The 24,702-nt window shown below is 41.8% G+C and overlaps 1 protein-coding gene across 1 annotated transcript in view; it reads right to left on the bottom strand.

The window, feature by feature from the left end:
- Positions 1 to 24,702, bottom strand: part of RANBP9 (RAN binding protein 9) — a 71,482-nt gene that overhangs the window by 43,913 nt on the left and 2,867 nt on the right. Inside the window, exon 2 of the mRNA XM_052648468.1 lies at positions 13,443 to 13,554. Within this exon, the coding sequence (XP_052504428.1) occupies positions 13,443 to 13,554 (112 nt within the window). The remainder of the gene's footprint in view (positions 1 to 13,442; positions 13,555 to 24,702) is intronic.

Below are 24,702 nucleotides of genomic sequence, written 5' to 3' on the forward strand. Positions count from 1 at the left end.
GTATGTTCATTCAGAAATGTATAGTTATGTTCTAGGACAAAGCAAATAAAATCATGTCAACAGGATTAGAAACAAGATTTTCAGAGTAAGAAAAGAGATTCAAGTGTAAAACTGGGGAATTAAAACTGGTTTGGAAACTCTGACCTTGAAATGCATTTGGGAAAAAAAAAAAAAGTATTCCTGGATAGACAGATCTGGGATAAAGCAAATAGAGCAAAACCCTAACTCTAAACTTAAGGTGGTATGTGGGTGTTCACTGCATTAACTTTTCTTGGCACGAGGAAGGCTGCTGAGGTCCCGTACCACCTAAATCACAGAGCGGGCAGCCCTAGGATGAGGGGCAACTCCACGCCAGCCTGTGCTTCTTTCCCAAACAGTTACTACTCTGTCATCACTTTAAACATCTCAACCAGCCCTCCTGAATAACCTCTCCAAGTGCCAAATCACCCAGAAAAAATCAGAAGGTCCAGGACTAACAGATTATGTCTCTCTATTCTGGAACATTTACTTTTATGTAAGTGATTTCAGCAGTAGGCAAACAGCAAGCATGCAATATATCTGAAATAAACATAAATGGACTGGTTACAAACTGTTTTCTGATTCTGTATAACTGAAATATGACTAAGTAATAATATACTCATTACGATGGTGATTGCAGCCATGAAATTAAATGACGCTTACTCCTTGAAAGAAAAGTTATGACCAACCTAGATAGTATATTCAAAAGCAGAGACATTACTTTGCTGACTAAGGTCCGTCTAGTCAAGGCTATGGTTTTTCCAGTAGTCATGTATGGATGTGAGAGTTGGACTGTGAAGAAGGCTGAGCGCCGAAGAATAGATGCTTTTAAACTGTGGTGTTGGAGAAGACTCTTAAGAGTCCCTTGGACTACAAGGAGATCCAACCAGTCCATTCTGAAGGAGATCAGCCCTGGGAGTTCTTTGGAAGGAATGATGCTAAAACCTGAAACTCCAGTACTTTGGCCACCTCACGCGAAGAGCTGACTCACTGGAAAAGACTCTGATGCTGGGAGGGATTGTGGGCAGGAGGAGAAGAGGAGGACAGAGGATGAGATGGCTGGATGGCATCACTGACTCAACAGACGTGAGTCTGAGTGAACTCCGGGAGATGGTGATGGACAGGGAGGCCTGGCGTGCTGTGATTCATGGGGTCGCAAAGAGTCGGACACGACTGAGCGACTGAACTGAACTGATTCATTACGAGAAAGCTATACAACCTCAACAGGCTTCCCTGGTGGCTCTGTGCTCAAGAATCCGCCTGTTAATGCAGGCGACTTGGGTTTGGTCCCTGGGTAGGGAAGATTCCCTGCACAAGGAAATGGCAACCCAGTATTCTTGCCTGGAGAGCTACAGTTATGGAGCCACAGAGTCAGACACGATTCAGGGACCAAACATGAACAACAAATACAACCTTAATGCTGTACTGAAAGACTGTGGGTATCTTCAAGACATTATTAAAATGGGATTGTCTCTCAATTTTTAATTAAACTCATATTAAGTATAGGTAGTGATATACATGATTCACATATATCTTAAACCAAATTTTCATTCTTAGACTAATGTTAAAATCTATTTAAATAGAAGGAAAAAAGGCAGAATATACCCCAAAATATCAACTGTAGTTTAGTATGAGTGGTAGGACTGCAAATGCTATTTAAAATAGTTATGCCTTTTCCTACTTCACAGGATTTGTCTGATTTTCTCTTTTGCATAAGAATACACTACCAGGGGACTTCCTTGGTGGTCCACTGGTTAAGACTCCAATAGGCTTCCAATGCAAGGGGAGGAGGTTTGATTCCTGATCAGGGAATTAAGATCCCACATGCTGCATGCAATGAGATAGATATATATATATATATATATATATATATATATATAAATATAAATATATACACTCACACACATATATATATTCCTTGGAAGAATACATTACCTTACAACTGGAGAAAATGTTCTTTAAAAAAATCCACATGCATTTGCTGGGCATAAAATAAGTGATGGAGCAGGCGTAGAGGTGACTTGGGATTTCAACAACACTGAAGATAGATAACCAACTCAAGAATAATTGAAGAAACGTGGTGGTTATGTATCTCTAGGGCACCTTTCCCACATTCACTAGGCACTTGTTAAATAACACATTCCTCCTCACCATCAAAAATGCAGCTCCCAAGCATCTTTGGTAGTTTCAAAACAGGGAAAGAAGTATCTAAAACCCAAGCTTCCCTTGTCCATTTTGTAAACACCAACACCTATACTTGGCGCGTGCCACGGAGCTGGGGTTTGCCAAGGAAAAGCTGTTCTTCCCGCCACCTGCACCCAGGCCCCTGTGCTGTGCCCGACATTGTTCTGTGCACTGAGGACACATTAGTGAAAAAACTGTCCCCAAAGCCCTCCTCCTCCTCCTCCTCACGTAGGCTCTCTGTCACTGGCGCACCCTGCCTGGCAGCTCCAGGAACACCACCGCAGAAATGCCACCACACCTCCTCTCAAACCGCACAAGCAGCAGCAATCCTCACATGTCTCCATTCTGCCTATTTTTTTGCTGGCTCTTTACTGATTTCATTTCTCCTTCACCCAGCCTGAACTAAAATTGTCCGTTTGCAAGTTCCTTCAGCAGTAAACCTCAACTACTACAACTGTTCTTCTAACTTCCTAAACTGTAATTTTCCATTCTGCATCAATCATGCAATTCAACTTTCCTCCCCAGCCAGCTGAGTACATAGTGAAAACTAATGTTACATATGTAAATTGCTGTCACAACAAATTCATGGTTTTAGATCTCACAGTTCAACATTTTTACTTCTCTGATCAAGGTATATTTACTAAGTAACTATGAGTGGGACAACAGAGATTAAGTTGTAAAGAAGACAAAAGTCTGTGCTCTAGTGGAGCTCACACTCTAACAAGGAAGACAGATCTTACATAAATAATTATGAATATGATGAAATGCTATGACGGGGAGAGGTGCTATGAAAGCAGATAAAAGGAGTCTAACCTAGTTTGGAGGTGCAAAGGCTGTCAAGACAGGCTCCCCAAAGCAGAGATGTTTCTCTTCTAATCAACTGCATATTCCAGCCCACATTCCTAACTTATATTTAACCCCTCGACCCCACTCTGTCAGTAAAGGAGCTTGTTTCCTCAACTTGCCTTGGATTCCCCGGTGACTCCCTCTCCTTAATTTACATATATGACCAAGCTTCTCCTGCCCAAGCAGAAGTTGAACTCATTTTTCTAGAGAGTAATTTGGCCATTGCATCATGTATCTAAATGTGTGCATACTCCTTCTTTTGATACATTAATTCTACTTCAAGAAATCTTTCCTAAGAAAGATTGAAAAAAAAAATCATTTAACGTGACTACGCAAATCCAAAACATTTTTTAGAACAGCAAAAAATTAGAGAAACAACTTAAATAACAAGAGGAGAACAGCTATGGATGGGCCTTAATACACATACAATAGATGATACTGCAGGAAAAAAATAAAGTGAAAAGAAGAAAGATGACCAAAGCTTTTAATCTTAAAGCAAAAGGCTTACACCTGTAAGCAGGTTAAAAAATACACAGCAAGTGACTCAACAATAAAAGTAGGCTATAAAACTGTTTAGGGGAGAGTAGAGCTGCGTGATAAGAGCGCGTATAAACGCTGGAAGGGAACGAGTTGAGTCATTAATAGAATTGGTCCAAGATGTAATTTTCTTCCTATTTTTCTGAAGGGACAGAAAATGACTATTTCCCATAACAGCCACACAGCTAGGCAGCTCCATTAACTCCGTCCCATACTCTTAACTCTCTAACACACTGCACTCCCTCTCACCCCAACTTTGAGGAATTTGCTAGAACAAGGATTAGCCACCTCCCCAGTGACCAACCAGCAGACACTTCAGTTCTCCTTTTAGCTGACCTCCCTGGCTTCTAACACCCAGGACTCTTCACAACCTTCCTTCTGACTCTGACCATCCCTGCTCAGAAGTCTTAGCTATGAACACTCTTCTACATTTCCTATAAATGAGGTGTTTCAGATGTCCATCCTCTGGCCTCTTTTTTACGCCACATACTTGGACGATCATATCAATCCTCATGGCTTCAACAACTTACATTCTGAGGACTCTAAAATCCACTGACAGCTTTTCTCTCTCCTAAATCCCATTTATTTTTAGTCAAAGCCGTACTATTAATTCATCATCTGGATGTCTCACACTGTTCCCATTATCTGCAATTTCAAAGCTCCACTTCCCTCCAGTATTCTTTATTATGTTCAGTCACAGCACCATCTATCTAATTGACTGTCCCAGTCACCACCCTTCATTCTTTGCTTTTTAACAGCTACCCTTACTATTCCCACTTCCTAATCAAGCCTCTTTGTTTTCTTTCAAGTCCTAAAGAGCTAACAAATCCATCTATTTTTGTCACTAACTCCACTACACAGATTAAGCCAATTCAAAATCATAATGGCCCAACTGGTCCTCTTGTGTCTCTCAGACCTCTCTTTTCTGTAACAGAGTAACCGTCCCAACATGCAAATCCAATTGTTATCATTCCCGATTAAAACTAGCACCTAATAGGTAGAGATTATCCATTAGAGGTCCCTTCATGATAAACCCTAGACACATTCCTGCCACAAACCTTTGCGTTTCTCTTTCTCCATCGGCAACAGCAGCATCAAGGATTTGCAGCAGGCACTGCAATAGCTGCTTTACCTGAACTATTTACAACCATATGAGGTTGGCACTGTTTCCATTTTACAGAAAAGGGAAAAAAAAAGTTTGTCAAAAAGTATAAGGACACAGAACTAGTAAGTAGCAGAAAAGTGAAACTGATGTAGTCGCTCAGTCAAATCCAACTCTCTGTACCCCCATTAACTATGGGGTCCCAGTCCCAGCAGGCTCCTCTGTCCATGGGATTCTCCAGGCCAGAATACTGGAGTGGGTTGCCATGCCCTCCTCCACGGGATCTTTCCTACCCAGGGATCGAACCCAGGCCTCCCACATTGCGGGCATTCTTTACTGTCTGAGCCACCAGGGAAGCCCCAATTAGTGGCAGAGCCAATATCCAAATCTCCATTTTTCTAATCCCAAAGTACTTCACTGTATTTTAGCAAAAGTAACTAAATCAGCTTCTAAAGCAGCTATTTGTCTTTGAAAACTCTGCTCAGGGACGAACTCTAGAGGGATTCCTAGGAAACCGGTCTAAGGAGGGTGAGCAGGTGGCTGAAGGACAGGGAAGTGAGAGAGACTTGTGTTCGGCTTTCTTCCTCTTCCATAACTACATGCACTTTCTAGAGGCTTCCCTGATTGCCACCCCATCTTCCAACAGAGCTGGTCACTTTCTCCACCACACTTCTCTACTTTGTCCATACAGCTATTATTATACATGTCATAATGTGTTGCCATGCTCACTTCTCATCTTACCGACACACATCTGGAAGGCAGGGACCCAGTCTCAGCCAACACATCCTTGTAAACCCTGGGTTCCTAGCATAGTAGCTGGTACGTAAGAGGTGCCCAACAGGGGGAACTACCTCTTCTTCCTCTCTTCTTTTTAACCTCTATCACAATTCAATCCTAGGCAACACCCTCAGAGCCTCACTCCCGTCTCTGGCTCTTTTCCACACTGTATCCCCTCCCCACCCGGTACTGTTTTTCTAAACAGATAAAATATCACTGCCTGATTCAAGAAGACTGAAGGCCCTCTTCTGCCTACAGAGTATCCGCCCACAGAACTATCATCAAGGCTCTCCAAGATCCGATTGCAACTCCGCTCATACTTCTGTAAACTCTTCACTATAAGCCCTCAAGTCGCCACCAGTACTGGGTCAGGTACCTCAGCCAAAGACACCAGACGGTTCCATTCCTCCCACTTGGCACAGTCTGGAATATTCTTCCCCAACAAGGTGTCTCAAATTCTAACTCATTTTCTAAGGCCTATCAAATACTATTTCCCTTATAAATCTGTTTCCTGGAGCTAGAATCATCATCTCCTCAGTTTTCCCATACAGTCGCTCATTCTTTACGCACTTAGTATGTCTTCACCTAGAGTTATTTGCACATACCTGCTCCCTGCCCTGCACCACTGTCCCCTCCATATACTGAACTCTGTATTCCTTGAGAACAAGAATCCACATTCGGCTCACTTAATGCAGTTACTGGGCTGCTGCTGCCTGGTTCTCTACTAGAATCTAGGGAGAAGGCAGAAACAAATAAGTTCTTATTTAAACTCACTCAGTTGCTGAGAGTGCCTGGTACACCATATATCACTCTTGTTCAGTTCATTAAATTCACTATGTTAATAAATATATTGCTCATTTGATTTCCGTCTGTGTTTCCCTTCACTGCTATCACCAACAGAAACTAGAAGGAAAGACTTTTTAAGGCTAGGTGGGGGAAAAGACCTTTGATTTCTTTTCTATTCCCCCAGGAAATTATCCAGAAAAGTCAGGAAGCATAGAAGGAATGTTCTGAAGACTACATTTTATTATCAGCAGAATCTAGGAACAGAACAGAGACTGGATTACTTGCTGATTTCTCCTGAATCACACTGGCAGAATGGCATCAATATTTTGTTTGAAGAGCTAAAAATATCACACTCACAATAAATTATTCTAAAAATTTCCAAATAAAAATTTTATTATCTCTCACATTTATAATTAACTTTATCTCCACTGCCTCTATTAGTATGCATAATTTAAAACCTGAATGAAATTCCTGAACTGAAAGTACATTCATGAGACAAAGTCTATTAGAAATTCATCCTGACTATCAATAAGAATTAACAAGAACATAAAGTAAATATATACCCTTTAAATATGTCTCCTAAAAACTGATTTTATGCAGATAATGAGACTTAATTTTCTGGTTGCAAAGTGTGTTAGAAATTCATTTTTAAATTAAAAAATCTAGACTGGTGATTCTGTCCTAATAAAGTAAGCTTATTTTGCTGAACATACAAAAAAATTACATTTAAATGAAAACACACACTTAAATGAAATTGAAAATAAATGAAAATCCAAGGCAGGAAGCAAAACATATTGTTTTATTCAACAAGAGGAGCTTCCTTCAAGCCTCACTTCTTATGGAATGAAGAAATACAAGTAATAATCATCACAGTCATATTCCTAATTTTCCAAGGCAACCTAGAAATCATGCACTTTACAAATAAACTGAAGAGCAATTCATACCCAACTCCTGCCACTTTATTAAAGCCTCCTACAATGACAATTTCTCTTAAGAAAACTGCCATCTTGGATCCAAATACTTATTTACCTTGGATAAACACATTGCTTTAAAAAAATTCAATTTTAAATTAAATATAATAAACTCTCAGATGAACATATATCACTGCAAATCAAAGAAAACTAACAGCAGCTCTTTCTGGTTAAATCTTCACAACAATGTTAGGATTTTAGGAAGGAATTCTTGTATCTCTTGATAACAGTTCAATGTACCTCCAGAAAGACCTTCAGTTCAGTTCAGTTGCTCAGTCGTGTCCGACTCTTTGCCACACTATGAATCGCACCACGCTAGGCCTCCCTGTCCATCACCATCTCCCGGAGTTCACTCAAACTCACATCCATCGAGTCGGTGATGCCATCCAGCCATCTCATCCTCTGTCATCCCCTTCTCCTCCTGCCCCTAATCCCTCCCAGCATCAGAGTCTTTTCCAGTGAGTCAACTCTTCCCATGAGGTGGCCAAAGTACTGGAGTTTCAGCTTTAGCATCAGTCCTTCCAAAGGGCTGATCTCCTTTAGAATGGACTGGTTGGATATCCCTGCAGCCCAAGGGACTCTCAAGAGTCTTCTCCAACACCACAGTTCAAATGCATCAATTCTTCAGTGCTCGGCTTTCTTCACAGTCCAACTCTCACATCCATACATGACCACTGGAAAAACCATACCCTTGACTAGACGGACATTTGTTGGCAAAGTAATGTCTCTGCTTTTGAATATGCTATCTAGGTTGGTCATACCTTTTCTTTCAAGGACTAAGCGTCATTTAATTTCACGGCTGTAGTCACCATCTGCAGTGATTTTGGAGCCCCCAAAAATATAGTCTGACACTGTTTCCACTGTTTCCCCATCTATTTCCCATGAAGTGATGGGACCAGATGCCATGATCTTCGTTTTCTGAATGTTGAGCTTTAAGCCAACGTTTTCACTCTCTTCTTTCACTCTCAAGAGGCTTTTTAGTTCCTCTTCACTTTCTGCCGTAAGGGTGGTGTCACCTGCATATCTGAGGTTACTGATATTTCTCCTGGCAATCTTGATTCCAGCTTGTGTTTCTTCCAGTCCAGTGTTTCTCATGATGTACTCTGCATGTAAGTTAAATAAGCAGGGTGACAATATACAGCCTTGATGTACTCCTTTCCCGATTTGGAACCAGTCTGTTGTCCCATGTCCAGTTCTAACTGTTGCTTCCTGACCTGCATATAGGTTTCTCAAGAGGCAGGTCAGGTGGTCTGGTATTCCCATCTCTTTCAGAATTTTCCACAGTTTAATGTGATCCACACAGTCAAAGGCTTTGGCATAGTTAATAAAGCAGAAATAGATGTTTTTCTGGAACTCTCTTGCTTTTTCCATGATCCAGCGGATGCTGGTAATTTGATCTCTGGTTCCTCTGCCTTTTCTAAAACCAGCTTGAACATCTGGAAGATTACGGTTCACATATTGCTGAAGCCTGGCTTGGAGAATTTTAAGCACTACTTTACTAGCATGTGAGATGAGTGCAATTGTGCGGTAGTTTGAGTATTCTTTGGCATTGCCTTTCTTTGGGATTGGAATGAAAACTGACCTTTTCCAGTCCTGTGGCCACTGCTGAGTTTTCCAAATTTGCTGGCATATTGAATGCAGCACTTTCACAGCATCCTCTTTCAGGATTTGAAAGAGCTCAACTGGAATTCCATCAACTCCACTAGCTTTGTTCATAGTGATGCTTTCTAAGGCCCACTTGACCTTACTTGGCCAAAATAAGGTACATGACTTGCTTTTGTTCCAAAAATGAACTGTTTGTTCTTCGCTTCCAAAAGCATTGGGTTGGACCTAAAACTGCACTAAAAAAGATTACCAGAAATAAACAAAATCAGACCAAAAAAAACAATGGTTTTCGCCAAGAACATACAGGCGGTAGGTACTGTTTCCCATCTATCCATTTGTTCATTCATATCAGGGCCAGCTAAAAAATAAAGCCCTGGAATACAGAAATATAAAACAGTCCCTTATCCTTGGATCAGTAAGTGACAATCACAGCAGTATAGGCACTGTAATTTGTCTGCCCTCAAAGGGAAGGAAGCATGATAAAGGCACGATCTTTTTTCGGGAAGGAGAAAGTGCCACCAAAAAAAAAAGTACCTGTCAACCAGGACTGGAAGAGTATTAAGTTAGCTAATAAGCTTGGCAAATGGGGAAAGGGACAAGAGAAATTCATTTTTTAATTTCTTGCCAGGTTGACGGTTAACCGCTCTATCCAAAACTTGATTCCCTTTCTGTTCTCACCCCTCTTCCCCTCCAGAATGAGACGTATCAGAAAAAGGGAGACTGAAACCCAGGAGGTCCCTGTGAGGCCTTCCCGGGCACGAAAGCCCTTCCATGTTTCCTGAGTTCCGAAGAGCAGATTCAAGCAGTTACTAACTAGGGACGTGAGGGAATGCAGAAACAAATGAAAAGCGGTCATTCAGAAAAAGTAATGACAGCTTGCTAGTTCAGTGACAAAACAGAGCCCCAGTCTCCCTCAAGGGATGCACGTAACAATCTGACGAGTATCTCTGAGGTGTTCTGAGGCAACTGAGACCCCCCACCCCTCCCAGGAGGTGGATGGTGACTATGTGCTGACCCTGGACAGGCTGGAACCAGAAGGCTGATGATTAAGATTCCCAAAGCATCACCCTGTTATCTCACCACACCTGAGGAAAGCCCACAGGTTGAGCATACACCCTGCAGCCCTCACCTCTAATGCTGCCTTTAGAAAACCTCCCCGGAAGCCACTGGGGAGTTTGGGTCTTGGAGTGTAAGCCGCCCATCCTCCTGGCTTTGTGCTCGAACTAAACACTGCTCTTCACCACACCCCGGTGTCAGAAGACTGGCACCGCTGGGTGCTGGGCAGGTGGACCCCAGTTTGGTTAGGTAACATTTTCTAACCTCCAGTGTGTCCCATCCCTCTCCTGTCGGGTCACTTTATATTGGCTTGGCTCTGTTCAACAGCCTCCTCTCTGTCTTCTGGGGCTTGCCCCTCCAAGCCCACGCTGGCAGGCAAGTGGGAATGGAGAGTAACTGGGTGCCTCACTCTGAGGCCCTCCAGCACAGGAAAGAGAGGAGAAATAAGGACCTTAAATTTAATCAGGGTGAAGGCTAAAATGAGACTTGCCCTAAGAAGCACTCCATTCAACTGTGCTCGCCAGTGCAGTGTCCTTAAGTGTATCTGCTACATCTTTTCTTAACCATGTCCATAGCTGTTGGCAAGAAACTAATTTAAAATTAAAATGAAAGAATTATTAAGTTTGTTTAAAAAAAAAACAGGACAGATGAGAATTAATGATTCTTCAGCATCATTGGGCATTAGGGAAATGTCAGTTAAAATCACAAGAAACCAGTAGGTATCTATTAGAATGGTAGCAAATTAAAGACAGACAAACAAAACGACCCTGACAATACCAAGGGCTTCTGCGGAGGCATGGCCCCCGGGACCCCACACGCTGCTGGTGGGAATGGAAGCCAGCACAGCCACACTGCAAAACAGCTCGGCAGTTAAAAAGTCAACTTTTTTTTTTTTAAGTTAGAAAGACACTTAACGAATGAACGACCCAGCCATCCCATTCCTGTGTATTTACCCAAGTTAAGTGAAAACTCATGTTTATGCAAAAACCTATACATAAATGTTTCTAGCGGCTATATTCCTAGTTGCCAAAAAAACTGGAAATAATCTGATGTCCTTCAACTGAAGAGTGAGTAAGGACACTGTGGTTGGTTCCTCCACACAACCAGTGATAACAAGAACTGATCTACCAATACATACAACAGCAGGGATGACTTTCACATGCATTATACTAAGTGAAAGATGCGGGGCTTAAAAGGCTACTATACTCTTTACACTACATGACTCCATGTATATACCATCCTAGAAACAGCAAACTATAAAGGAAGAAAACAAATCAGTGGTTGCCAGGGGCTGGAGATGGGCAAAGGTTGCCTGAAAAGGGATATGGAGGAATCTGGGTATTGGTGGGTGATGGAAATGTTTCATATATTGATTGTGGTGATGGTTACAAGGCTGTACACATCTGTCAAAACTCACAGACCTGCACGCTAAAACAGTTCAAGATTTACTACATGTAAAATACACCTAGTTTTAAAAAATGAAAGAAATTCTGGCCACAAAAAGATGAGACTAAACAAATCGGCAAGGCATTAGTCATACATCGTGAAGGATCCTGCGAAGAAGTTTTAGATTTTATTCTCAAAGTAACCAGTGTATTAAATAATCTTAAGAGAAGGACCGACACTTCAGTTCTGTATCAGGTGGAAGATGGACAACAGTTATAGACTGGAGTGAGAGCAAAACAGGGAGCACCTGGGAGGCTCAGTCACTCAGGGCACAAATGACCGACACCTGATGGGCAGAGACTGTAGACGTGGACAGAGAAAGTTAAAGGCAGGAAATTTGCAAGTTTCTAGCAATAGTGAAACCATGAGCCAGGCTACGGTTGAGAAAAGGATTTTAAATAAGCTAAATTTAAATGCCTATGGGACATTCAAATACAAACACCTGGTCCAGAGCTCAAGGGAATATCCTGAGATGCAGTTTCAGATTCGAGACTCGTCAGGGTACCGGCAGCCATGAAAATGTAAGGTCAAGCTCATGCAGAGTATGTAAAATTAAAGGTAAAGAGAATTCTGGGAATTATCCTGAGCAACGCCAGCCTTATGGAGCTAATGATGGAATCTGAAGTATAAAGGAGCTGGGTGAGTGTGCGGCAGAACTAGAAACGGTTCCAGTTAGGTGCCACTTCACTCTGGGGTCTCTCAGCCACTTAACTCTTGGCTTCTCTGATTTTATCTTTGGCCTGATCACCCTGGGAAAACTGAAGCAGTGAAAAAGTTACTGTGGAATCCAAGGCTTCATTTTGTACTTTCCATATTGCTGACGTAGATAGTGTTCAGCAAATAAAGTAAGAAAAATAATCTACTGAACACACTTATTTAGTCAATTAAACCCATAAGAAGCACTAAAAGGGGTGAAATGATTCACTTCAAATACAGGTAGTTACACATTTTAGTAACCTCACCTTGGGAACTGGACAAACAACTCTAGAGATGCTTTAAAGGATCTCTGATACCACAATGAATTTATCAGGAAATACCACAGGACCGATCCAATGAGTCTATATAATCAGCTCTCATTCAGAGAGAGGTATGCACCGAAATTCCCTGTGGAGTGTCCTCAAAATGTCCATCATGTCCAAGGTCTACACCTGAAAATACTGATTAAGGAACTCTGGGGGTAAGACCCAAACTACTATATTTTTATTAGTCCCGTAAGTGACTCTGATGTGTATACACACAAAGAGTGGTGTGTATACTGTGTGTATACATCATAGGTGTGTACTCTGCTGTGTACACACCACACATCACTGATCCCAAATTGAAAAGCAATGATACAAAAGTTAGTTCCAGCAGCTACACGAAGTTGTCAACTGGAAGGCAATGGCACCCCACTCCAGTACTCTTGCCTGGAAAATCCCATGGATGGAGGAGCCTGGTGGGCTGCAGTCCATGGGGTCGCTAAGAGTTGGACACGACTGAGTAACTTCACTTTCAATTTTCACTTTCATGCGTTGGAGAAGGAAATGGCAACCCACTCCAGTGTTCTTGCCTGGAGAATCCCAGGGACGGGGGAGCCTGGTGGGCTGCCGTTTATGGGGTCGCAGAGTCAGACACGACTGAAGCGACTTAGTAGTAGTAGTAGTAGTAAACTATATCCTAATCCTTGCAAACAGCTGAGAGTGTACTAATATACATTCCCTGACCTAAACCTAAAATTCTGAGTCTCCAATCCTATAAAATATCTGTGAATCAACTTTTGGTTTTGGTTAACTATCTTTGAGAGCATTTAACTTCTAGTGGAATTCAGAAAATGGCAGTGGAAGAAAGGCACGGAAAATAAGTCATTATCTCTCTATTGTTTTATTCCAATTCTCTGTTTTAACAAGAAACCTACCAGAAAAATCTGGTAATTTTATCAACTCAAGTGTTAACTTCAACGAGTATTTAAGCAGAACCAGATAAAACCTGCTATACTAGAATATTCAGATTCCACTCTTTCAATTATCAAAATTTTCCCAAAAATTCCAATTTCCCAATTATATCATAAACGGTTATGAATGAAAACAAAAATAATTATCCATAAACAAATTTTTCCCACCAAAATTTACACTTACCCATCTCTTCCCTTACTGACAATTTTTACTTCAAAATAATAAATCCCACAGGCTGCTGGTATTGGATGCGTGGCACGAACTGATGCCGCATCTTTTGGGGTTTTGCCATGACCTGCATGAGGAACAGGAAGAAAGACGATCAAGACAGATATTCAAATGAAAATCTGAACTCAGGAATGAACACAGCTTTTGAATGATATATACATTTCTACTCTCATCAGTACAAATACTCAAAGATTTAGTAACACACTTCTCACAATTAATCCAATATGCAAAATAGCACAAGTTAAACATGGAACTCTTCACACAGTTACTAGTTTGAGTGAAATTTCCGAATCTAATAAGCACGTTGAACCCAGTAATCCTTTTTGCAAATTAAATAAAATATTTTAAGGTAGACAATATTTTTAAGAGACAAAAGGATACACTTTAAGAACATGATGAGAATGAGATTCATTTTATTAGATCTAAATTTGCATGTAATTTGTAAAATTCCTAAACAACACATTTTTGCCAAATGACCTTTTTAAACCAGAAGCATCTCTATCACTGACTATTTTTTATACAATTAGATTGAATTGGTGAAACAGCCTTCTTACTTTAAGAATTTACAAAGCCGTTCTTTGACATACTTTGATCATTAATTCTATACAGAGGCTGATCCATAAGAGCTCTGTGGCCCATCACGGCCCACCGAGAAGCCTGTCGGCCCTCCAGCTGTCTTTTCTTTTCTAAGAAAGGAAATGAATAAGCCATACTATTGCTGACAAAACCAGACAACAGCTTTTAAACTTTTACATATCAGATTTTCCTCAATCTAATCGCAGAGAATTTTATTCACTAGTATCACATTCCCCACTATGTCTATCACCCAAGACACAATTATCTTGAAAGCTAGCGTTGTGAACAAACCCATGTGAGCAAGAGAAAATATGCCCAAATATGCCCATAAAACCACCAGGAGAATAAAGACAGAAGCTGAAGCAGCATGTCAGAAAGGACTCAGAGTGAATGAGACAAGCCCCACAATCCCCAAAAGGGCTGATGAGAAATAAAGCTCTAAGTCATTACTCAGGTGTTCCAGTTAGATATGCTTCACCCAGTACAGTCATCAATCTTCCAGTCAGACTATACCACTACCTTCGTGGGTAGCAGAATTCCACTTCTTAAATTTAACATGTTTTAAAATTAAACCTCTCTTTTAAGTCAAAAATTATATTGGCTATACAATAACCATCACACATCAATGAGATCGTATCTTTTCTTACCATATGCTCTGTCAAATTATCAATGCACATCCTATCATGAAACAGTTCAGTGTACACTTGCAGTGCAAATTAGCACATGGTCACATGGCCTAAAAGAAACAGAATGAACTCAGCCACTCTAGTCTACAACCATTCATAGGTGTCTGAAGTATACATATTATGGACACAAGTTTTCAGCCCAGGGGACAACTGAGAGGTGATCAACTTAGCTAGGAAGATAACAATGGAAGTGGCAATGTACAGATGCTGATAAAAATGCTTTAACGTAAGTAGGTAATATTTACACTGAGCTAAGTGGAAGAAAAATATAACAGCACAAATCTCAAGAATGATATGCTAATCACTTTTTAAAAACTGAAATTTTATAAATTATCGTTTCAGCAAAACATCTTCCACAGTAAAATTATGTTCAAATAATTGAGCTGCCTGGGAAAAGGTCATGTAAAGAAAAAGCTTTTTTAGAATTTAGACAGCTAAAAATAAATCTAAGGAAAACCCCAATTAACCCAGGAGTCCTAAATCAACCAGCCTTTATTTTAGTTTTGGCTTTTCTGAAGAGGCGTGCTCAATAAGGGAATCTGAAACTATACTTAATAACAGTATGTGACAATAGATGACATATATTTAATACTACGTGAAAGGCACCATTCTAAAAGCACTGTATTGACATAGAAAACAAACTTACAGTTACCAAAAGGGATGGGGCTGGGGTAGATGTATTAGGAGTTTGAGATTAACATATACACACTACCATACATCAAACAGATAAACAAGGACCTATCACATAGCATAGAGAACTATATTCAATATCTTGTAATAGCTTACAATGGAAAAGAATCTAAAAAATTTATATGAATGTATAACTGAATTACATGCTGCGCATCTAACACACACACACAATGTAAATGAACTGTACTTCAATTTTGAAAATGGTGAATAAGCAAATAAAAGCACTGTGTTTATTAGCTCATTTCATATTCAAAACAACCCATGAAGTAGGTACTACTTATTACCATTTCACACTTGAGGAAGCCAAAGGAAGAAACTCAGGTCTCACTGCTGAGTGAGAGTCCCAAACCAAGACCTGTGCTGGGATTTTAATTCAAGAAGCCTGATCCAGAGCGAGCTCTGAACTCACAGGAAGGATTTAGTTACCATGGCATTCTGGGATCACTTCAGAAGTACTCCCACCTCCTATTTAAGCTACTTCTATGAGAAAAGAAAAAGAAAACTAATATTTGAGCATAAACAATCTCTCAAAGCATTAGGTGCTTTTGTATAGATTTTTCTCATTCAACATCTGTGAAATAGGTATAATTTAGGGCTGCCGTCTATGGGGTCGCACAGAGTCGGACACGACTGAAGCAACTTAGCAGCAGCAGCAATCTCATTTTTAAAAATGAAGAAATTCTTACAGAGGTAATGTAACTTGCCCCGAATTGGTAGAATCATGCATTAAATCCATGTCTGAATTAAAATCCCCTACATTTTACTACTGTGCAAAAATAACTGTAAAGAATTATACAATCTTAAATCTCTAAGACTAGTATATTCATTATGTTTTACCAAGACACTATAGAAAAATTCTGTAACGGTGAAAAGGATTTGCTTCATTTTAAAATTAACTTTAAAAGGTAAAGATCCAGGAGAAAGGCGAGATGTAAGATTAAACGGATGCATACTATTTTTAGGTGAGACTAGTAATATCATAGGGCCTATTTCTAATAACATTTGTCGGCAGGAAGTATATTACCTTAAATTTTGTGGTGACCAAAGTACAACCTCACACTACCGAAGTGCACATTTTAAAAACCACAGTCTTCAAGATTAAGTGTTTTCTAGATGGTTCAAGAAGAAAATACATGTGTTGCTTCAGGATTCTAAGGCTAGCAAGGTCAGTTTCTCCCTTGCACACCATCTGCTGACTGCATTTAACTGGACCGTTCTGAATAAAGCCCCCACGCCTAGAACCCGCCACTCTCCAAAGAGCAGCTAAGTGCCGTTCTGAAAACATACCTAGTCTTCCTTGTACCACTAGCCTTCAGCACAACTAACGTCCTCCCCTTCCAGCCAAGAAAAAGATAAACTTCCTGAAAACCCTGTCTGACCTCTCCCTCCCTCTGCGTTTCCCACCTCTTCCTTTCAGCTCCAGCCACGCTGGCCAGGCCAGGCGGTGCCCACACAACTCCCTCGAGCTGCAGAGCGGTGCCCTTCCTTCTCAGCCTTTCTATCTCAGCTCAAGCTTTACTTCCTCAACTGTTCTTTCTCTAATCTCTCTGACTCAGTCTAACCTTGTTTATAGGCCCTCCATACAACATTCACACACGTAACACTCATACGTGATTATTTTATTGTTTCTGCATTTCAACTCCTGGACCTCTCTTTTCTCCATGGACTTCCACTCTAATTTTGACCATTCTTCCTGGAGCCATGCTCTGGATTCAGACATCACCTGAAACTACTCCACGGCAGAAATATTAAATTCTAATAAAGTCTGTCTTGCTACTAAACACATTTCTTGAATACAAATTAGCTCACATGCACTTGATAAATATGGGAATGATGTCAGCATAATAAAGAAGTCATTCAGTTCATAACAGCTTTTCCCAGTACATTAATGAATTAAAGGGAAAATTTTAGCAATATACAAAAGGCCCGTAAATCAAAAGAGCTGGGATTCCTCCAGAAGTGTATTCCTATTGTCCCTGGTGTTTGGTGGCTTCAGAAACTGCTATACTAACCACCATATCAAGCCATCTGGGAAAAATTCGACAGCAGCACAGACCAAAAGTGCCACAGTACTCCTTCTCTGTTTATATCCGCCTGGATTCATGCATCTCACGCCTGCTTATTTTACACTTCGGGTCACAGTTCAAGGCCAGCTCATGTCCTCTGCTGCTCCGCTAAGCCCCATTCAGCCACGGGGCGCTTCTTCAGTTGGCTGCTCTGGCACTCTGATACACCTCCATTTGTGTTTTGTTCTTGTTTGTTCCTTTCTGGCAATGCAAGATGCTGGGAGCTCATCTGGCTTATTTCCTGCCGCAGTCCCAGAGTCAGTCATTTCTCTAAGGAGCCCTGGCTCCTTTTACAGACAAATGGCAGTAGAATCCAAGATCTAGGTACCAGGTATGCTCATTGCTGGGCTTCCCAGGCACAGCTGTAAAGAATCCACCTGCCAACGCGGCAGACACGAGACATGGGTTCGATCCCTGGGTTGGGAAGACTCCCTGAGGAAGGAAATGGCAACCGCCCTGGTATCCTTGCCTGGAGAACCCCATGAACCGAGGAGCCTGGTGGGCTACAGTCCATAGAGTCACAGAGTCGGACACTAACACTTCCACTTTACTATACACATCCATACTTTTTATGTAACTATCTGTGTAAATATTAAACTAAGCAACCAACTCTAATCCATGACCACATCGATCACTCCAACCACTTCAACGCTGAGAAACCTAGCTCCCACTGTCCACCATCCATTGATTAATCGTTGAATTCCAGTTTACGTGGATAATAGTATCAGAACTGTTAACCCATACCCCCCTGAGGTACAGCTTATCAACAAGAATTTGGCGCTTATCTACTTTCATTTACCTTTTTTAGTTTTACAGACTCCACTGATTTCCAGTAACTTGTTTATTCAGGTCAGCACCTTTTCCCTCCTTTCCTGAGACTGTTTCATATATTTGCAATATAGCTAGATTGCTTTGTTACATTTCACATTCTATCCTGGGATCCCCCAACCTTCCTCCCAAGTAATTTTTTAAAAATATGTACTAAACCAAAACGACAATGAGACATCACTTCACACTGCTCAGAATGGCTATCATCAAAAAAGCCCCAAATAAAAAATGCTGGAGAGGGTGTGGAGAGAAGGGAACCCTCCTGCAACTATTGGTGGGAATGTAAATTGGTATCGCCACTATGGAGAATAACATGGAAGCTCCTTAAATAGAGCTACCATTTGACCTGCAATCCTACTCAGGGGCATGTATCTGGAGAAAAACATGATCCAAAAGAAAAACACGCACCCCAATATTCACTGCAGCACTGTTTACAACAGCCAAGACACGGAAGCAACCTAAACGTCCAGCGACAGACAAAAGGATAAAGACGACGTGGAACAGATATACGATGGAGTATTCCTCTGCCATTAAAAAGAATGAAACAATCCCATTGCAGCAGCATGGTTGGACAAAGAGCGTCATACCAAGCGAAGTAAGTCAAACAGAGGAGAAACACTGACTGGCATCCCTTACATGTGGAATCTAAAAAGAAATGATACAAATGAACTTACTTACAAAACAGAAAGACTCAGAAAACAAACTTTTACGGTTGCAGCATGGGGGTTGGGAGAGTAAGGGACTTTGGGAAGCTCCTGTACACACTGCTATACTTAAAATGGATAACCAGCAAGAACCTCCTATACAGCACGTGGAACTCTGCTCAACTTTTATCTGCCAGCCTGGACGGGAGGGGGGTGTGGGAGAGAATGGATACATGTGTATGGATGGCTGAGTCCCTTTGCTAGTCACCTGAAACTATCACAACATTGTCAATTGGCTATAGCCCAATACAAAAGAAAACGTTTAAAGTCTGGGGGGAATGCATGTATTAAGGTTCACCTTAAAAATAATACTGATTTTATTTATTATGTATTTATTTTCGGCTGTGCCGGGTCCGCACTGCTGCGCAGGCTTTCCCCAGCTGCGGAGAGCGGGGGGCCACTCCTCACGGCAGTGTGAGGGTCTCCCACCGCAGTGGCTTCTCTTGCTGCTGCGCACAGGCTCCAGAGCATTCCGCCTCCAGTAGACGCAGCTCCCGGGCTCCGGAGCACAGGCTCCGTAGTCGCAGCGCACAGGCTTAGTTACTTCAAGGCGCGTGGGGTCTTCCCGGATCAGGGATCGCACCCCTGTCTCCTGCATTGGCAGGCAGATTCCTTACCACTGAGCCACCAAGGAAACCCCCAGATGCCTGCTTCTGATTAAACAGAAAGTTACATCGCTAACAGGGAAGACCAAGCCTGCGGGTTGAACGCTAGGAGGGATCAGCAGCCTGTGCTATCAGGCACACACGGGAGTGGGAATTTAACCAGGCTTGTATTTTATTAGAACTGTTATTTCTGTAGTGCTCTGATTATAAAGTTCCACAGGTTTTAAGTGGTCTGCCCCAGCCCTATTTTCCCCAAAAGCCCTGTTACTTTTAGTGTGCGACTCTGTGGAAAACATGAGGTTTTCCCAGCAACTCAATTCTGGCATTACAGCAGCAAGGTCGACGTCTTCCCCAGGACACACCCTCCTATCCTCTCCCCTTCCTAAAGAACTCACTTCTGCACTTCAAAATCCAGGGAACTTCAGCTCACTGAACTCTTTCTTGTTTGTTTTTCCTCTTCCAGGACGATATACGTGGTAATTATTTTAAAGCGCTCAAATGCCTTGATTTTCCTCATATGCCTACCCTTCCATCACAGGCAGCAAAACCACAGCCTAAATCAACATTACAAGCCATCTTCCCCACTCCTGCACCGGGCAGCTGGCCTTTGCCAAATACACGTCCAAACACCTTGCAAACAGTCACCTCTGTGAACAAATAACGTCAGCAGGGACCCCCACCGATATCCACACCACACAGACATCTTCAGAATGAGGGACATGGCTCACACCCTCACCGTTCACTTTAGGCTCTAAGTCCTCTATCTGAATTCAGTGAGCAAACTGCCTCGCCTCCTGTCTCACAAGACGGGACTTAAATGGGACTCCATCATTATACACGGTTATGTCCTTCTCTCCGCTCCCTTACTGCTAACTGGTGGCCTCTTTCACTATTATCGAAGGGCCAGTGCGTATTTCTCCCTTCTTCAAGGCCAAGCATCTTCCGCTTCTGAACTACTTTCCTCCCTCCACGTCCTTACTCTGCCAGCCTCCCAAGCTCATATTTTCATCTTTCTCCTCTTTACTCTCCTTCCCTTCAAGCTATAAGGGCACAGTGTCCCCCAAATACATACACGTTTCATAAAACTATATGCCTCTGTGTTATAAGCCATTGTCAGTGATGCACTGGGGTTGGTGGTGAGTATTACGAACTTTCCCCCTAACTTTAGGGTAATAAAACCAGGTATCATTACTATTTATCTTTTTTGTTAAAACACGTTAAATCCTGTAGGCATTTACTGGGACTCCATACCTAGCACTAACATCATACTGTAACCTAACTTACGTCACTTCAGTTTTATACCCACAACCAGATTAAAATGAGACCTACTTAGAAATGACACAATACTGTCCAAAAGACTCTTAGGGATAATTTTAATTATGTGGATTTTCATCGTATATGCTGATGTTAGAAGCTGATTTTCAGATATCAGTGAGCCACAATATCAGCCACAACAAAGAAAAAACAAAAAATCGGCCCTATCCTCCATTCCCCTCCAGGTACTGCCTAATCTCTTTCCTCGTCTACATTCCTCGAGAATAATTTGTATTCACCATACTTTCTGCTTGGTCCCTTCTATTTACCCTGATTTCTGCCCCCGTCACCCAATTCACACTGCTCTGCCTAAGGTCACAGTGATCTAACTTCCAAATCCAGTGGAAACTTTCCTGTGCCTATTTCACTAAACCTGTCTGTTGCCTTTGACGCTAAAGTTCACTTCCTCATTTCTGACACTCCACTTCTCTGCTCAGCTACTGTGACACAACCCTCCCCTCTGTGCAGGTGCCTCTTAACTACTTCTCCTTGGGCTCCCTCCAGCCTTCAATGTTGCTCTTGGCTCAGGATTCCATCTTCGGCCCACTGCTCTTCTCACTTTACTTTCTCTCTCAGACACTTGAGTTTCAACCACCAGCTAGCGGTGAGTCCCAAGTCAGTCATGACCTCGACCTCTCCCCCAGGATCCCGTCCATGGTGGTACGTGCCAGCCCTTCCAAGGAGAAACTGGCCCCCACGCTGTCCCTACTGAAACAAGGGGGGCCACACTCCCCTTGTGCCAGGAGGACATCTCGTAACAACCATCACACCCCTACAGCTGACTCAACACAGACCAGCACCCACGAGAAGGCCACCAGTTTGCACCACAGCATATAATGAAAAGATCTGTCCAGCTGAGAATGATGGCCATTAGCTAGGACAATCTGAAAAGGCTCTTGGGAATTTAAAATAGGAAAAAGGATAAACCAGCTAGTAGGGAAGAGAAGAAAACAACCAGAAACCAGCACTGTCGCTGAGTCACCTTAACATCACAATCAAGGGGAAAATCACGAGCTCCAGCTGTGCGCTGACACTGCACCTCCCTGACTCCAGAAGACCACTGGCTGTTCTTTTAATGCTATTTCTTTGCCTTCTTCTGGATTACACGAAGTCAGAGCACATAGCTGAGATTCACATTTTTACTTATCTCTAAATATACTGTAATACTTCCCTGCCATCATCATTTACACCACGATTCACTGCAAAAAACTAACAGGGCTAGACACCCAGCATTGGCCTTGATTTCTTTTTTTTAATCAATCCATCATATCCTGTCAGGGTGACTTCAATACAGATCACAGATATGTCTTTTTTTCTCTACACCCAACACTGACCAACCGATTCAGGTCCTTATTTCTTCTATGTATGCAACAGCCTTCTGAATGAGTCTGCTACTTCCAGTCTTATGGCCCCTGAATCCATCTTCCAATTAGCTGTGTAATCTGACAAAGATGAAAATGAGCCAGTCCCTTCCTATTTAAAATCCTCTGATGATTCTTCATCTCCTACAGAATAAGATCCAAGCTCAATGAAATATTCTGTAAGGCCCTGCTGGATCTTTTCCCAGCTGTTCCTTGTCACACACTTACATTCCAACAACCTCATATTGCTTGCAGATCCAAACATTTAGAATCATTCTCGCCTCTACACTGTTGTTTATGCCTTTTCCCTTGTAATGTCCAGCCCCTCCTCCTCCCCTGTATCATATCCATCTTTTAAGACTGACCATTGGCCTCATCCCCTTCAAGAGGCTGTCCCTCATCCACCAGCTTCACCCCTGCCCACGCAGCCTGCAGTGGACACCCCTCCCATCTTCCTCAGCACTCGGTAACACACCTCCCCACTATATATACTGCACAAAGTCCTTTGAGCGCTTTGAATTCAAAGACAGTGTCTTACTCACCTTTAAATGGTCAGAACCTGGCACAAAGTAAATACTCACTAAAAGCTTGCTAAATAGATAGACAGTTGGGCTTCCCAGGTGGGTCGGTGGTAAAGAATCTGCCTGCAATACAGGAGATGTGGGTTCAATCTCTGGGTTGGGTAGTTCTGGAGAACAAAATGACAATCCACTCCATATTCTTGCCTCGGAAATCTTGTGGACAGAGAAACCTGGTGGGCTACAGTCCATGGGGTCGCAAAAGAGTCGGACATGACTCGGACTAAACACAGCAAGCACTGCTGCTGCTGCTGCTGCTGCTAAGTCACTTCAGTCATGTCTGACTCTTAGTGACCCCATGGACTGCAGCCCACCAGGCTCCTCCATCCATGGGATTTTCCAGGCAAGAGTACTGGAGTGGGTTGCCATTTCCTTCTCCACAGCAAGCACTATATACATCAATTGCTTAAGAAATCATCATTACAAAAAAAAAATCATATGATTATTAGAATCACTTAATTCTTGCAGTTATCAACAAGTACTCCTTAAAAAAAAAAAAACATGTTCTTTGATGTGGACCATTTTTAAAGTCTTCATTGAATTTGTTACAATGTTGCTTCTGTTTTATGTTTTGGCTTTTTGGCCCTGAGGCATCTGGGATCTTAGCTCCCAGATTAGGGATCCAACTCTGCATTGGAAAGGGAAGTCCTCTCAACTAGCATTCTTAAAGCAAAATTTTGGCAAAAAAGTTTTTGTGTGTGTGGAAAAACTGTTTTTAAATTCCTTGATTTTTAAAGAACATTTTCTGTATCACCTCCCATAAATCTCAAAAGACATTTGTATTGGTATGCAAGCAAATATGTGTTGAGATATTTGTTCTACCTAAAGTGCAAGAAATTGATAGGCAATTAAATTTAGTAAGTGTTAATCGTCTAATGACTGGTAATACTGAGTGGGAGGGGAGTTGGGCATACCAAAAGTTCAACCTATTTGGTTACTGTTAATAATGCTTCAATTAGAAGGTGAGACTCACTGTTTACTTCTTCCTATCATTCCCAACTTTCACATTTCTTCTAAGCTGCCCTAAATCAGTATAATCCGGGTATCTGGACTTTTCCACGGCATTAGTGTGCTCCAGGCAGCACTTTCCCCAGAGGGAGTACTTTCAACATCAACTATTCTTCAAAGTCAACTGTTCTCCAGAAAGTTCTAAATGTGATCACTGGATTTTATCTAGTTGAGACAATTACGTCTCATACACTCTGAAGAACAGTAAGCTCAGAGTCTGCGAACGTGAGTTTCCATTCCTGGCCTGCCTGTGGTGGGGGAGCTGTGCCTCCAGGTGCCCCCACTTCCTCGAGTCTTAAAGGAGAGCTCTACCACCCTATTCAAAACCAGTAACGTGCTCTTGGTGTATGTAGCTGAAAGCTTTGCAAAGTATCCAGACTGTGGTAACGTCACAAATACAAAACTCCAACCTGCAACCGAAACATCCAGAACAGTCAAACTTACTGTCGTATTTGTTAAAATGCTTTAAACAGGAATAAATGTATCATTATAACTAAGTCTAAACTTGTCATATTTGTATTTATTCAAAGCTAACAAGAATTTTAAAAATAAAAGGGGCCATGTTTAAGGATTTCAACAGTTGGTGTATGACTGCTAAGCAAGAAGTCTTTTTAAAAATTTTAACAGAGTAAACACACCCAATTCCCCTGCAATCTAATCAACTTTGTCTGCATGGCTGGCATTGTTTAACATCAATTCCCTCAAACACTTAAGGAACCCCACAGCTTCCAAAAAGAGTTAATTCCTATTGAGAAGAACTACATCTTCAAACCAGAATACATTCAGAGCAAAAGAAATC

This window comes from Budorcas taxicolor, chromosome 11, assembly GCF_023091745.1.
Source record: "Budorcas taxicolor isolate Tak-1 chromosome 11, Takin1.1, whole genome shotgun sequence".
Lineage (NCBI taxonomy): Eukaryota > Metazoa > Chordata > Mammalia > Artiodactyla > Bovidae > Budorcas > Budorcas taxicolor.